Raw genomic sequence first — 14240 nt, 5'->3', positions numbered from 1 at the left:
CCAAATATCAACTAACTTCACATCTATCATCATATTAGTCACATAAACCACCATCTTAAAACAAAATTCAAACCTCATTAAGCATTGGACAATTCAATTTAGTACTCTTCCACCATTTTTCCCTTTTACTCTTGAATAGTTATCCAATAAAAGCTCCAATACCACATTTAAATATCCCCAATCATTACGTTAAAATTCACATATCCAAATAATAAAAACACATCTACAACGAAATCTATATCTTCAACAAATGGAGCATAAACCACAAACAAAATTCAAGCCTCATTAAGAATTGTACAATTCAATTTATAACTTTCACCATTATTCCCTTCGTTCTATAACTAAAATAGCAAAATAATATGCACCAGAATTACCACTCCTTTCACCTTAAAGTTAAAGAAAAAATATTTAAAAAAACTTATCCATCCCATTCACATTTAAATTTCAAATATTCCTTATCTACTGAATAAACTTTACGAAAAAAACCACATTAATTTTTAGTTTTTTAAACAATCAAATACTTTCTTATGCTTTTTTTTATATTTAAACAAAAAGAAACCCCTTCACTCTTTAATAATACAAAAAAAAGGAAAAAAAACGGGTAGGAGGTTAAAAATATCCCCTCCCGTCTAAACCGCGCAATGCGGTAACTCCCAAAAAAAAAATGGGTGTGAGATAACTCACACGTAGCAGATGACTTTCAGGAAATAGTGCCTATCCAGTTCTCTCCCCCAATTCTCACTTCATCTTAAACTAACATCATCATTATTTAATATCCCATTTTTTAAAAAAAAACATTAGAAAAAAAAGGACAACTCTTCTTTTAATCAGCTCCAACTGCCGAGTCACCATTACAACCATTCCTTCTTGGAGCACGGCTCTTTTCTTCCATCTCTTGTCTCCTTAGAGATCGCGGCAGACTATGTCTCTGTTGAAACTGAGTAATTGGCAGCTCTTGAGCAAATGCTATAGCTTCCTTTGGAGAATCAAAGAACTTTGTTGGCAACCATCTTGGAAAACCTTCAAAACAGCTGGATATCTAAAGGTTGCCTTGTAACCTTTCTTCCACAACAACTCTTTAGCAGGATTGAATTCCCATCGTTGGAACACAACTTCTTGACTCAAATCCGCATAGAAGAAAACTCGATTATTTTGAATCATCAAGGGTGATTTTCTCTGCTGTGCATTTCTAATAGCCACTCGTAAAATTATTTCTCTGTCGTAATAATTCAAGCAACGAACCAAAACAGGTCTTGGACTTTGACCTGAAATAGATCTTCTACGCAAGGCCCTGTGAGCACGTTCCAGTATTATACCTTCCGGGAAATGTTCTTGACCCAGCACCTGCGGAATCCATTCAGTAAAAAATTTTCTTGGGTCTGGTCCCTCCATACCTTCCGGCAAACCAATAATCTTTATACTGTTCCGTCTGGATTGGTTTTCCAAATAATCAATCTTTTTCACCAAATTTTTATTTTGAGTTTGTAAGTCTTCGACCATTTTGGTCACATCAAAAACTTGATCCCGTATTTCGTCTATATCTTCTTCACACGAATTAAATTTATCTCTCACTTCAAGCTTAAAAGCTCCAAACTCAGCCATCTGTTGAGAATGTATTTTCACCAGAGTATTAAACCTAGTACCAAGTTCAGTCATAATCTTGGATAATCCCTGCATTGTATAAGATAATTTAAATTCAAGATTCACAAAAATCTTTTCAAATGGAAGAGATTTTAGCTCAACAGATTCCTGCTTCTTCTGCACAACCAAAGGATCCTCTGTTCCTTCCTTCATTCTGGTTGCCTTCCTTATAGTTTGACTGCGTGTGGAAACCCCAGCCACAGCCTCTCCAGCAATGACTGGAGGATGCTGGCCGGGGTTTTCCCCAGTCCAAAATGTATTAAGTTCTCCCAGTACATCAAGTTGTATAGGTTCTTCTATTTCAAAAGATGCAGTTTGCAGCGCCACCTCTACAGTTGACAAATGCCTTTGAGTAACTCTCTGTTTGGCGCCCTCTTTAGGGGGCTCTACCGATGTAACATAGAGCTCTACATCCAAACACTGTACCTCTCTCCTGGGATCCATTTCACGCTGAGTCCCGGTGTCTTTCCTGTAGGTAGGCTCCAAAACTTGAACTTTTGGAAAATGTAGTTTTTTGATGATCTGTTGTCGTTTTTTTTTTTGCTTTTTTCCACCAATTGTACCATCATAAGTTAAATTAACAGCACTGAAATTATCTAAACTTTTAAAGAATTTTAACAGGCGTTTCTAGACAAAACAATAAGATAGAGTCAGGAGAGGACTGGAAGGCACGTCTGATTCTTACGCCATCTTGCCACGCCCCCCCTCTCATTCTTCTAAATTCCAGTGAGTACTATCCCAGACGACTCAATCTCTCCTCATAGGCCACCCCTTCATCCCTGGAATCAACCTGGTGAACCTCCTCTGCTTTGTCTCCAAAGCCAGTACATCCTTCCTCAAGTAAGGAGACCAGAATTGCATGCAATACTCCAGATGCAGTCTCACCACTACTTTGTACAGTTACAGCATAACCTCCCTGCTCTTAAATTCAATCTCTCTAGCATTTGCCTTTTTGATAGACTGCTGCACCTGCAAACCAATCTTTTGCAATTCTGCAGAAACACTCCCAGGTCTTCACGACAGCATGCTGCAATCAATTACCATTTAAATAATATTCTGATCTTCCATTTTTCCTTCCAAAATTGAAGTCCTCACATTTAGCAACATTGAACTCCATCTGCCAGACCCTTGCCCACTCACTTAACCTATCTATATCTCTCTGCACTGGAAATAAATTTCACGGCTCTGCACTAGAAGTTAATTTCAGTGCCAGAGATTGACTGTCAGTAATTTACAATTATTGTTTCCATAAATAGGTGGTAATGCTTGAAATTGTAAGCCTTTCTGAATTAGTTTAATTTGTATTTCAGAATCAGAATTTATTGTCACGAACAAGTCACAAAATTCAGTGTTTTGTGTCAGCATCACAGGGCAAACATTCTATTATAACAGTCTTACAATAATTATATATTTTTTTAAATTAAAATAGTAGTGCATGAAAAGTAAGGCAGTGTCTATGGTTCATTGATCATTCATGAATCTGGTGGCAGTGAGCAAGAAGTTGGCCCTGTGCCGCAGTGTACTCATCTTTAGGCTCCTGTACCTCCATCCCAAAGTTAGCAGAGTGAAGAGGGCATGGCCTGGGTGGTGGTGGTCTTTAAGGATAGAGGCTGCTTTTTTAAGACTCCGCCTCTTGTAGATGTCATCAGTGGCGTGAAGTCTGGTGCCTGTGATGTCGCAGGCCGAATTAACAACGCTCTGGAGTTTATTCTTGTCCTGAGATTTGGCGCCTCCATACCACCAGCTAGAATGTTCTCCATGGTACCTGCTGCTAGCAAGCCTTTTTTGTGATTGTATCAACATGGAAGTTCCAGAATAGATCCTTGGAGATGTTGACACCCAGGAATTTAAAGTTCTTTACCCTCTCCACTTATGAGCCCTCGATGAGGACTGGGTCTTATACCCTGACCCTCCTGAAGTCCAGAATAATCTCCTTGGTTTTGCTAACGTTGAGCGCAAAGTTGTTGATGTGACACCATTCAACGAGCTGATCTGTCTCCCTCCATTACGCTTCCTCATTGCCGCTTGTGATTCTGCCGACAACTGTGGTGTCTTCGGCAAATTTGTAGATAGCATTTGAATTGTGCCTGGCTGCATAGTCATGGGTGTATAACGAGTAGAGCAGTGGGCTAAGCACGCATCCTTGGGGTGTGCCTGTATTGATAGTCAGAGAGGAGGAGACATTGTTTCCAATTTTTACTGGCTGTGGTCTTCAGATGAGAAAGTTAAGGATCCATTTGCAGAGTGGGGTACAGAAGCCTAAAGTTTGTAGCTTTTTGACCAGCACTGAGGGAATAATGGTTTTGAAGGCTGAGCTGTAGTCGATGAAGAGCAGCTGTATGTATGAGTTGCAGTTTTCAAGGTGATCCAGAGCTGAGTGGAGAGCAATATTGCATCTGCTGTGGAGTCATTGTGACGATGGACAAATTGCAGCAGATCCAGATCTGTGCTTAGGTACATGTCAATTCTGACCATGACCAGCCTCTCAAAGCATTTCATCAATAGTTGTTGAGGCATCTCACTGTACTCTTCTTGGGCACCGGGATGATTGATGCCCTTTTGAAGCAGGTGGGAACCTCTGACTGCAGCAATGAGAGGGTGAAAATGTCCGGCTAGTTGGTTGGTGCAGATTTTCAATACCCTGCCAGGAATGCTGTCAGGGCCTGATGCCTTGTGTAATGCATTTACCATGCATTTAACATTTAATGCTTGTCCAACACAACACAAGCACCTAAAAGAATCTTAGTCATTTGTTCTTAATTGAAAGTTGCTGTCTTCACATCTTTTTAAATGTAAATATTTTTAGTGTCTCTTTAACGGCAAAACCTGACCCAAAACTTTACCATTGACTTGTTTCTGAGAAATTTGCCATTTTCCAAATATCAATGATTCTATTGCATCATGGCACTGATTTGCTGTTCGTTAGTGATATGTTCTTTCTTGAATGGAATTTAGTCCGTCGGCTTAAATTTACGTAAAAGATTGCATGACTATGTTGAAAAAGCAGAGATTTATTTTTATATTCAAGCCAGCTTTTAGCACTAAATACAGATCCCTGTAGGATTAACAAATGTGGCGAATATCTTATTGATATCCATTGGTCCCTCTGAGCAAATTGGCTAGCTTCCAAAATCAATATTGCAGACGCTGGAATCTGAAATAAAAATAGAAATTACTGGGAATACTGCGCAGGTTGGACAGCATACACGGAGGAAGAAACAGTTAACATTTCAGAACTGGTTGCTCTGTATAGTAATTAAATCAATATGATTATATTTTACAATGATGTATTAAATCTAAATCAGTTGTGTCTGCATATTCTCAAATATCAAGTTCTATTTATTTTCTCTGAGGTGGGTTCTGTTTTAAATGACGTATCTGGTGGGTTTCAACTCCTGCATTTGTTCTTTCTTTCATACCTAGTTTACGATAATGAAGACCAGTTGCTATGGGATCCCTATGTTCTCCCAGAAAGTAGAGTTGAAGAGTTTCTATACAAAGTGGTGAAGAAATCGAGAGAAGAGAAAATGTCAGGGGCTTTGCCTGAAGGAATACTTGTGAAAGATAGTGAACAGGTGACTAATCACTCCATACAAATCAACTCGGGGGTCATGGAGTCAGAGTTTTATAGTATGGAAATGCCCTTCAGCTCACCTTGTCCATTCCAACCAAGTTGACTCCACAAGCTCGTCCCATTGACCTGTTTGTCCCAGATACCTCTAAACTCTCCTATCCATATAATCTGTCTAAATATCTTTTAAACTTTACCATATGTTCCTTTCATTAGCAAATTCAAATTTCATGTAGGTCTGATGGTATCTTAAATTCCATGAAAGACCTCAACAATGAAGACGCTGTTTACATCCGGTACCGCACGGATGGCAGTCTCTTCAATCTGAGGCGCCTGCAAGCTCACACCAAGACACAAGAGCAACTCGTCCGTGAACCACTCTTTGCAGACGATGCCGCTTTAGTTGCCCATTCAGAGCCAGCTCTCCAGCGCTTGACGTCCTGTTTTGCGGAAACTGCCAGAATGTTTGGCCTGGAAGTCAGCCTGAAGAAAACGGAGGTCCTCCATCAGCCAGCTCCCCACCATGACGACCGGCCCCCACCACATCTCCGTCGGGCACACAGAACTCAAAACGGTCAACCAGTTTACCTATCTCGGCTGCACCATTTCATCGGATGCAAGGATCGACAACGAGATAGACAACAGACTCGCCAAGGCAAATTGCGCCTTTGGAAGACGACACGAAAGAATCTGGAAAAACAACCAACTGTAAAACCTCACAAAGATTAGCGTATACAGAGCCGTTGTCATACCCACACTCCTGTTCGGCTCCGAATCATGGGTCCTCTACCGGCATCACCTCCGGCTCCTAGAACGCTTCCACCAGCATTGTCTCCGCTCCATCCTCAAAATTCATTGGAGCGACTTCATCCCTAACGTCGAAGTACTCAAGATGGCAGAGGCCGACAGCATCGAGTCCACGCTGCTGAAGATCCAGCTGCGCTGGGTGGGTCAAGTCTCCAGAATGGAGGACCATCGCCTTCCCAAGATCGTGTTATATGGCGAGCTCTCCACTGGCCACCGTGACAGAGGTGCACAAGGACTGCCTAAAGAAATCTCTTGGTGCCTGCCACATTGACCCCCGCCAGTGGGCTGATCTCGCCTCAAACCGTGCATCTTGGCACCTCACAGTTCGGCGGGCAGCAACCTCCTTTGAAGAAGACCGCAGAGCCCACCTCACTGACAAAAGACAAAGGAGGAAAAACCCAACACCCAACCCCAACCAACCAATTTTCCCCTGCAACCGCTGCAACCGTGTCTGCCTGTCCCGCATCGGACTTGTCAGCCACAATCGAGCCTGCAGCTGACGTGGACTTTTACCCCCTCCATAAATCTTCGTCCGCGAAGCCAAGCCAAAGAAGAAATCCAAGCCAACTCCAAATTTACATGGTGGTGGGGGTGGGGGGGAGGGAATTGATTCAGCAGTAAATTCCTTGTCAAAATCAATTCAAAGATGACATGCTGCCAAAAGGGTTTCCTTCTTTAACGCTATGCTCTATTCTTGGGATCCAGTTTGTGTATGAGGACTCGACGTATGCATTGGAAAGTACGATGGATACATCATCAATTGCAGCTTACTTGATGGCATTTTTTGAATATTTGTGGTTCATGGCTCAATGTGCAGAAAGCAAATAAACTTGCTGCATTTGTTGTGCAATCTGGAGACGTAACTACTTGAAGATAAATTAAACTGGACCCCCGAGTTGCCAAATATACCTGATCTTCTCTTCCTCCATCAAACACGTCTTGATGCTTGCAGCCCTTTCTATTTTTGTTTTCAGCATTTTCAATTTTTTTATTGAAGGTAAAGTCATTTCAGTTGCAAATTAATAAAATGTTTTGTTTGTATTGTCTTCTTTTGTAGAAGATAGTGTTTCTTTTTCCAGAGATCAATTTTCAATCTCTGTTTAACTCCACAGGCTTTGTATGAGCTCGTGAAATGTAATTTTAATGCTGAGGAAGCTCTCAGGAGACTAAGATTTAATGTCAAAGTGGTACAAGGTATGTGTCCATTTTTGCATCAAACTTTTTTAATAATTAACATTGCATAACTTGAGACTTCTGCAACTGGTATTTTCCTTATAGCAATAAAGATGGTGCAATTCATATTAAAGCAATTTGAAGATTAGCATGGCGGTTAGTGCAACACTATTACAGCGTCATCAACCCGAGTTCGAATCCCGCGCTGTCTGTAAGGAGTTTGTACGTTCTCCCCGTGTCTGCATGGATTTTCCCCGGGTGCTCTGGTTTCCAAAACATACAGGATTGCAGGTTCATTGGGGGTATAATTGGGCGGCACGGGTTTAAATGGTCAGAATTGGCTTCTACCGTGCTGTAAAAAAAATCATTTTAGAACTTAATTTTAAAAAGAATTAAGGGACTTGGGCATTTCCAGTGATGCAACTTCTTGCTCACTATTAATATGGAATTGCTGTAATGCTTGCTGATGTCCAAGAGCAAACTATTGTAAAGAAACTAATTTTACTGCCAATTCTGTCTCTGCTATTAAAACATAACTGCTCCTATACAACTTCTAATTGCACAATTTGAAAGTCTTCTGAAAAATTATGCAGTTCCCATTCTGCATTGATAACATATTTTTGCTTGTGCAGATGAATTGTGCGCTTGGAGTGAAGAGGAATGTAGAAATTTCGAACATGGGCTTCGTGTTCATGGGAAAAACTTCCATCTCATACAGGCAAATAAGGTAACAAAAAAGGAAATGCAATAAATACTGCATACTGGGAATGTCACAAAAAGTTAAGGCAGCGTCAAGATGGACAAAAGATGAGGATGGAAGAAGTTCTCAGCACAATGATATGGCAGGTGGCACTGCCGTGATGGAAGCTGAAACACTTGGAGAAAATATGCTCGTAGGGAAAATGTGTAAACTCCAAATGCTGTGCCAAAGGTTAGGTCATGCCAGTTGATAGTTAATTAGATCCGTTACATTGCCCCAACTGTAATTGGGTGCTGGGCAAATCGGGGTGGAGTCACTGGGCAAGTGAGAGAGAACAATGCATTGTACAGAAGGACCTTGAACTTCCAAGTCTATGATTCCAGAAAATGTCAATAAATATAGATTTGGGTATGAAAAATGCATTTGTCATTCTTGCCTTCATACGTTCAGGCGCAGAATATAGAAGTTGGAATGTTATGTTGCAGTTTTTTTTTTAATCAATGGTTAAAATATGTGGTTCTCTGCAGTGCAATTCCTTATTTCCTGTAGTATAGAATGGAAGCATAACATGCAGAGGAGATTCGCCAAGGATGTTGCTTTAACTTTGGAATTAACTTTATAATTGGGGAAAATTGGAAAGACTTGGCTTGCTCACCCTGGAGTGAGGGAGGATGCTGTGTGTTTTATATAAATATAAAGTAAGGTATATAAAGTTTTAAGAGGCAGATTATAAGGATGCCTAACCTTTTATCCGGAATTCTGAAAACCGGCAATTTTTCGATATGATATCTGCTCATCAAAGATGGAATTTAGCATCAAACATGACTTGACGTGACCTCATGCTCATCACCTGTCCCGTCACATTCCGCTACTTTATAAGCACCTCCAAATCGCTGTAAGCTTGTCCAGCATCGTGGCATGTTCATTCAGCCCAGCAGGGACTCAATGGCTGTCGTCGCTACCCATCATCTCCCTCACAACTGAAACGGCTGTACTAATGCCAGAGAAAAGGCAGTTCCTCTGGTGCTGGTACAGCAGAGGGGGGAGAGAGATGGCAGCATGATGGGTGGATGAAGTGGGGGAGAGAGATGGCAGCGTGACTCAGGCAGGTGATGGGAGAGAAGGCAGCGTGACGGGTGGGTGAGGTGGGGGAGAGAGATGGCAGTGTGACTCGGGCAGAGGGGGGAGAGAGATGGCAGTGTGACTCGGGAGGTGGTAGAGAGATGGCAGCATGACTCGGGAGGAGGGAGAGAGATTGCAGCGTGACTCGGGAGAGGGGAGAGAGACTCAGGGGATGGGGCGGGGGGGTTAGAGACTGCATCATGACTCGGGCAGGCTTAATGGGATAGAAATCAAAATGATTCTGAAATCCGGAAGATTCTGATCAACAGCAGGTGTCCAATCCCGACGATACCGGATGAAAGGTTAGGCACCAATATTTTTTTTTAATCCCAAGGAGGAATTATGAAAAACAAAGGCTTAGGTTTGAGGTGAGAGGAAGGATTGTAAAGATGGTTTGAGGAGGACATTTTCAACACAGAGCAGTTGATATTGGAATTCATTGCCAGAGGAGACTACTACAATAGCTACTTTTAAGAGAAGAGGCAAAGCATAGAAGGTCATGGCTCTCATGGCAAAAAGGTCACATGAAATGCTGTGCTGTTGGTCTGACTATAACAGTCAGAAAAAAGTGAAGATATGGGATTGTTTTGAGCAGAGGGGCCTAAAATCTGGATGAGTCATAAGAAAGGAATTGCCCACAATTGCTATGCTCTTGCTTCTGCAATCTAGCTAATAGTGAAAGTTGTTGTACAAAGGCAAACTTTGGAATGGTGTTGGAAATGCTCACCAAGGTAGATACTCCCTTTGGAGAGTCTTAGACCATTGATTTCAGTTTGGTTAACTTAAATACATGAATAGATTTTGTCATTTATTCTGCTTCGCATTTTCCAATTGCATATAAAGGCAGAAAACGTGAAAATTATTGTGTGCAAATCAAATAGAATTGCCAAGTTAGCTTTTCAATTTGGCAATTTTTTTTTGTTTCACAGTTAAATTATCAAAAGACCAGAGTGGCTGTTAATTCTGAATCCTTAATAATCTGCAAAGTCATTTGATATTGAATGCTTCCTAATGATTATGGGAGCTAATAATTTCTCTTTAATTCATTTTTATTTCTTTCACTTAAAAGTACAAAGTTAATCCTCCAAACATTGCACGATAACGATAATCCCATTTTCTTTTGACATAGTAGGCCATGTATCCCATTAATTGGGTGTCAGCTCTCGGTGGAACCTATTTCCCCACTTATTTCTGAGTAACACCCTCTCTCGCAAGTCCATCAATTAGTGGTAATGCATCATGACCAATTAACCTACCAACCAGTACACCTTTGGGATGTGGGAGCAGCTGATGTACCTGTTGGAAAACTCGCACAGCTGCAAGAGAAATGGGCAAACATCCATGTGGATCAAATCCATGTCACTGGAGCTGTGTAGCAAGAGTACCACCTATCTCCACTCTCCCTCATCTGGAATATGGTAGATCCAGCTGACTGATTGGTTTTAGTAGAGTAATTCCTCTGATAAAACCGTGAGCTTTCATAAATCATTTGTAGAAATAAAGTAGTCAGGGCAGTATTAGGACAGATTAGACACCAAGGGAGAGGAGAAGGTGCTGCATAATGAGTTGCCTGCATAGATAATTTCTGGCAAAGGGGATAATTCAAGTCTTCAGTCTGAGGCAAGGGTGGAGAACAGGTGACAAGATATTGAATGCTCTGCCAGAAGCAAAGTATAACCTGATTTAGCAGAGACTTTCATAATTAAATTAGATAATTAATTGAAGGGAATAAAATCACAAAACTTTGGGAAAGAGAGGAGGGGTGGTCACTTTTGCTCTATCACATTACAGTACGTTTCCAATTATCCGAAAACTACTGAACCAAAATTCTTAGTTATCCAGAATTTTTTTTTAAGTTTGAAAAGATCTTAAATTTATGCATTTATCTTATTTTGTAAGGGAGATCGCATTTTTGGTAAGAATTAAACATTATTTTATGCTTGAAAAGCCTTCTGTTGTTTTTTTAACCGCTGATACAGGTATCCTGTTGGTGCTACAGGGCTGCTTAAAGCAATTTCTCAGTTATCTGAAAAATCTGGTTAACCGAAAAACGTTTGATCCCAAGCATTTTGGATAATCAGAAATGTACTGTTTGACCTAAATAGTACTAGCTAAGAAATTTGTACATTTGAAAAAACACATTGTTTTAAAATGTCCTAATGATAATTAGGCTTCTGTTACACTGTGAAATATTTTTGATCAATAAAATTGTAAATTTGCTTGAACTCAGCAACATTTCTGAAGTCATATTATGTGACTAGGTTCGAACACGTTCTGTTGGCGAGTGTGTTGCATATTATTATATGTGGAAGAAATCTGAACGTTATGACTATTTCGCTCAGCAAACAAAATTTGGAAAGAAGAAATACAGCCTTCACCCAGGTGTCTTGTATGTATTATTTGAATATTTCATTTGTAAAGATTATTTTTAAAACTTTGATTACAAATAATGTTACGGTTAAAAGACATGTTAAACTGGGAAATTCAATTTCCCATTTATTCCAATCTTACCTTTGATCACATTCTGCTCTGATCTGAGAAAATTAATTTAGGCTCCTTTTGAGGTGCATGTTTGCACTATGAGCAGTTCACCATTCCAACTAATTAATACTTGCTGAAGCTAAGGCCCCTTCCATGATCCAACAACATTAATCATACTACAGTACAACTCCGATTATCTGAAATCCTCAGTTATCCAGAAAAAAAATTTCTGAGCTGAATTGATGTCACAGGTTGAAAAATTTTTTGGAATTTTGGAAAAACTGAGTCGAATTTTGAGCTTTTGGTGTTGGATTTATTTTGTTCAGGTTGTTTTTAGTGGGAATTAAACATTATTTCATGTTTTTAAAAAGTCTTCCCTTGTTGTTCAAGCACTGTTACAAGTGATTTGATGTTGCTGCTGGGCTTTTAAATGACCAGTTCTCCAAAAATATTATTTATCTGAATTAGGCCCGGTCCTGACCATTTCAGATAATTGTAGTTGTACTGTATTTAAATTTGGTTAATTACCAAAATTTTCCCCCACTGGGCTTAGATTTTCAAAATTGTTTTAAAATTGAAGACATTTTGTTCCATTTTACTTATTTCAAGCAAATATTGCACTTCAATTCTCCAGACTAATTGACTCTGAAGAGATTCCAGAGTTATTGCCTCTTGCTCCATTCCAATGCCTATTGCAGGTGTCGAGCTCACTGTTCACAGGCTTGAATCTATGGAGCCGTGTGCTGCTTGTTAAATTCAACCAAAGATGGATATTTACTATCTTCATATTGTTTGATATTTTATAAATTAAGATCAATTATCAGATGCCCCCTTCAACTGTAATGGTTAAATTTGTCGAATATGATGACTGGGACCTCCTGTCTTCATTCCACTTTTCAGTAGTTCATGAGAATTGGGTGATTCATCCATATAAAACTAAATGGAGAGGTGAGCTATGTAAATAACTAAATTAATGGGTTTTGCAGTTCACTTTGTGGTTAGCACAATGCTATTTCAACAGTAATAACCCAGGTTTGAATCCAGCACTTTCCCCATACAGCATGGGTTTCATTTATGTGCTGTAGTTTCTTCCCACACTCCAAAATCCTTGCATTTGTATGTTAATTTTTGTATTGGGGTGGCACGAGCTCATGGGCTGGAAGGGCCTGATACCGTGCTGTTTCTAATTTTTTTTTAAAAAGCAGGTGGAGCAAAATATGTTAGAAGGCATGAGAGACTGTTTCCTCTCAAGATTCGAAGCCTTGGAGCTACAGGTTCTGGATAAGGAGTGACCATTTAGGACAGACAGGAGAAATATCTGTGTTAGTGGGTTCATCCACCTCGAGTGGCTTTGCATTCTTAATCATTGAATAATATTGAACATGAGCTTGATAGAACTTTGAGCATAGCAGTGGATCAGCAAAAATTTTACTGAACAGCAGAGAGGAGAGATTCAGCAGGTCAAACGGTGCACTTTATAAAGCAAAGAAAAAAATGCACAACAAAATGATGGGAAGGGGCAGTGGGAGGAGCGCCCAAACAAAATGATGGGCTGGTGATGATGAAGGACATGAAATTTGGTGTTTTGCAGCAATATCAGAGTGGATTCATATTATAACCATTTTACATTATTATAAATCATAAAAACAGCAGTGCATGAAAAGTGAGGCAGAATCTTTGGTTCATCGATTATTCAGGAATCTGATGGCAGTGCGGAAGAAGCTGTCCTTGTGCTGCTGAGTGCTCGTCTTTAGCCTCCTGCACCTTTTTCCCCGATGGTAGCAGAGTGAAGAGGGCTTGGCCTGGGTGGTGGGGGTCTTTGAGGATAGAGGCTGCTTTTTTAAAACTCCGCCTCATGTCGACGTCCTCATGGAGTGAGGTGCCTGTGATGTCGCAGGCTGAATTATATATCTTTCTCTTTGTTATATATAAAGTACGCTGTATGACCTGCTGAGTTTCTCCAGCATTATGGTTTTACATTTTACTGTACTTGTAATATTGGCTGCGCTTGCAACAGACTAATCAGAACCTTTGCCAAGAGAACAATTATTTCAAGTTGAAAATGTATTTCAGGTATTTAATGGAAACATTATTTCAGTGAATCATCAAAAGATTTGCATGTGCAATTAACCATGGTTATTCCTATTCAAATTTAAAATAGGAATCTAGTTGGCTATGATGAAATGTGGAGAGCTGATTATCTTTCTAATTTATCCATCTGCTAATTTCCTGCAATCAAATTTTTTTTCTTCACAGAGATTACATGGACCAGGACTTGGATGGTATTGAAGGTGAGAGTTGTAGCCGTACTCCAAGCTCTCCACCCATCTCCTCCACCACCAGCAGACTAGACTCTGAGCAGGACTCTCTTGTGCTTCATAACTCAGGTAATCCCTCATTGGTATTATAATTTTTTTAAGTTCTACATACGATGATCACCCTACACGGCACTTTAGAATAAAATTACAAGTATTGACTTGAGAATAGTGTTTTTGTTTAAAACTGACCAGGATTTTACATCGTTCAGTATATAACTGCTGTTTATATGCAAAATCCTGATCAATGTCTATTGAAATTGTGATTTAATCTTGTATTTTGTGGGTTGATTTTCTGAGATCTAGTATGGCAAGGTTTTCTTGGCAGAATATTGGTTAAAGCACAAAATTGTTCCCAGTTTACACTATTTTGTTCAAATAGATGAGATGTCCTAGATTTAGATCTGAAATGTTTTCTTTTCACCTCATG

The 14240-nt window shown here is 39.9% G+C and overlaps 1 protein-coding gene across 7 annotated transcripts in view; it reads left to right on the top strand.

Annotated features, from left to right (window-relative positions):
- LOC138758775 (mesoderm induction early response protein 2-like) overlaps positions 1–14240 on the top strand; it is a 1136488-nt gene that overhangs the window by 1117854 nt on the left and 4394 nt on the right. For all 7 annotated transcript variants that reach the window (XM_069928152.1, XM_069928154.1, XM_069928158.1 and 4 more), the window contains 5 exons: positions 5065–5216; positions 7132–7213; positions 7825–7919; positions 11276–11403; positions 13752–13882. In XM_069928152.1, the coding sequence (XP_069784253.1) occupies positions 5065–5216; positions 7132–7213; positions 7825–7919; positions 11276–11403; positions 13752–13882 (588 nt within the window). The remainder of the gene's footprint in view (positions 1–5064; positions 5217–7131; positions 7214–7824; positions 7920–11275; positions 11404–13751; positions 13883–14240) is intronic.

The sequence above is a fragment of the Narcine bancroftii genome, chromosome 3, assembly GCF_036971445.1.
Source record: "Narcine bancroftii isolate sNarBan1 chromosome 3, sNarBan1.hap1, whole genome shotgun sequence".
NCBI classification, from domain to species: Eukaryota; Metazoa; Chordata; class Chondrichthyes; order Torpediniformes; family Narcinidae; genus Narcine; species Narcine bancroftii.
Note: the sequence above shows the minus strand (reverse complement) of the source record. Positions and strands in the feature narration are given on the sequence as shown.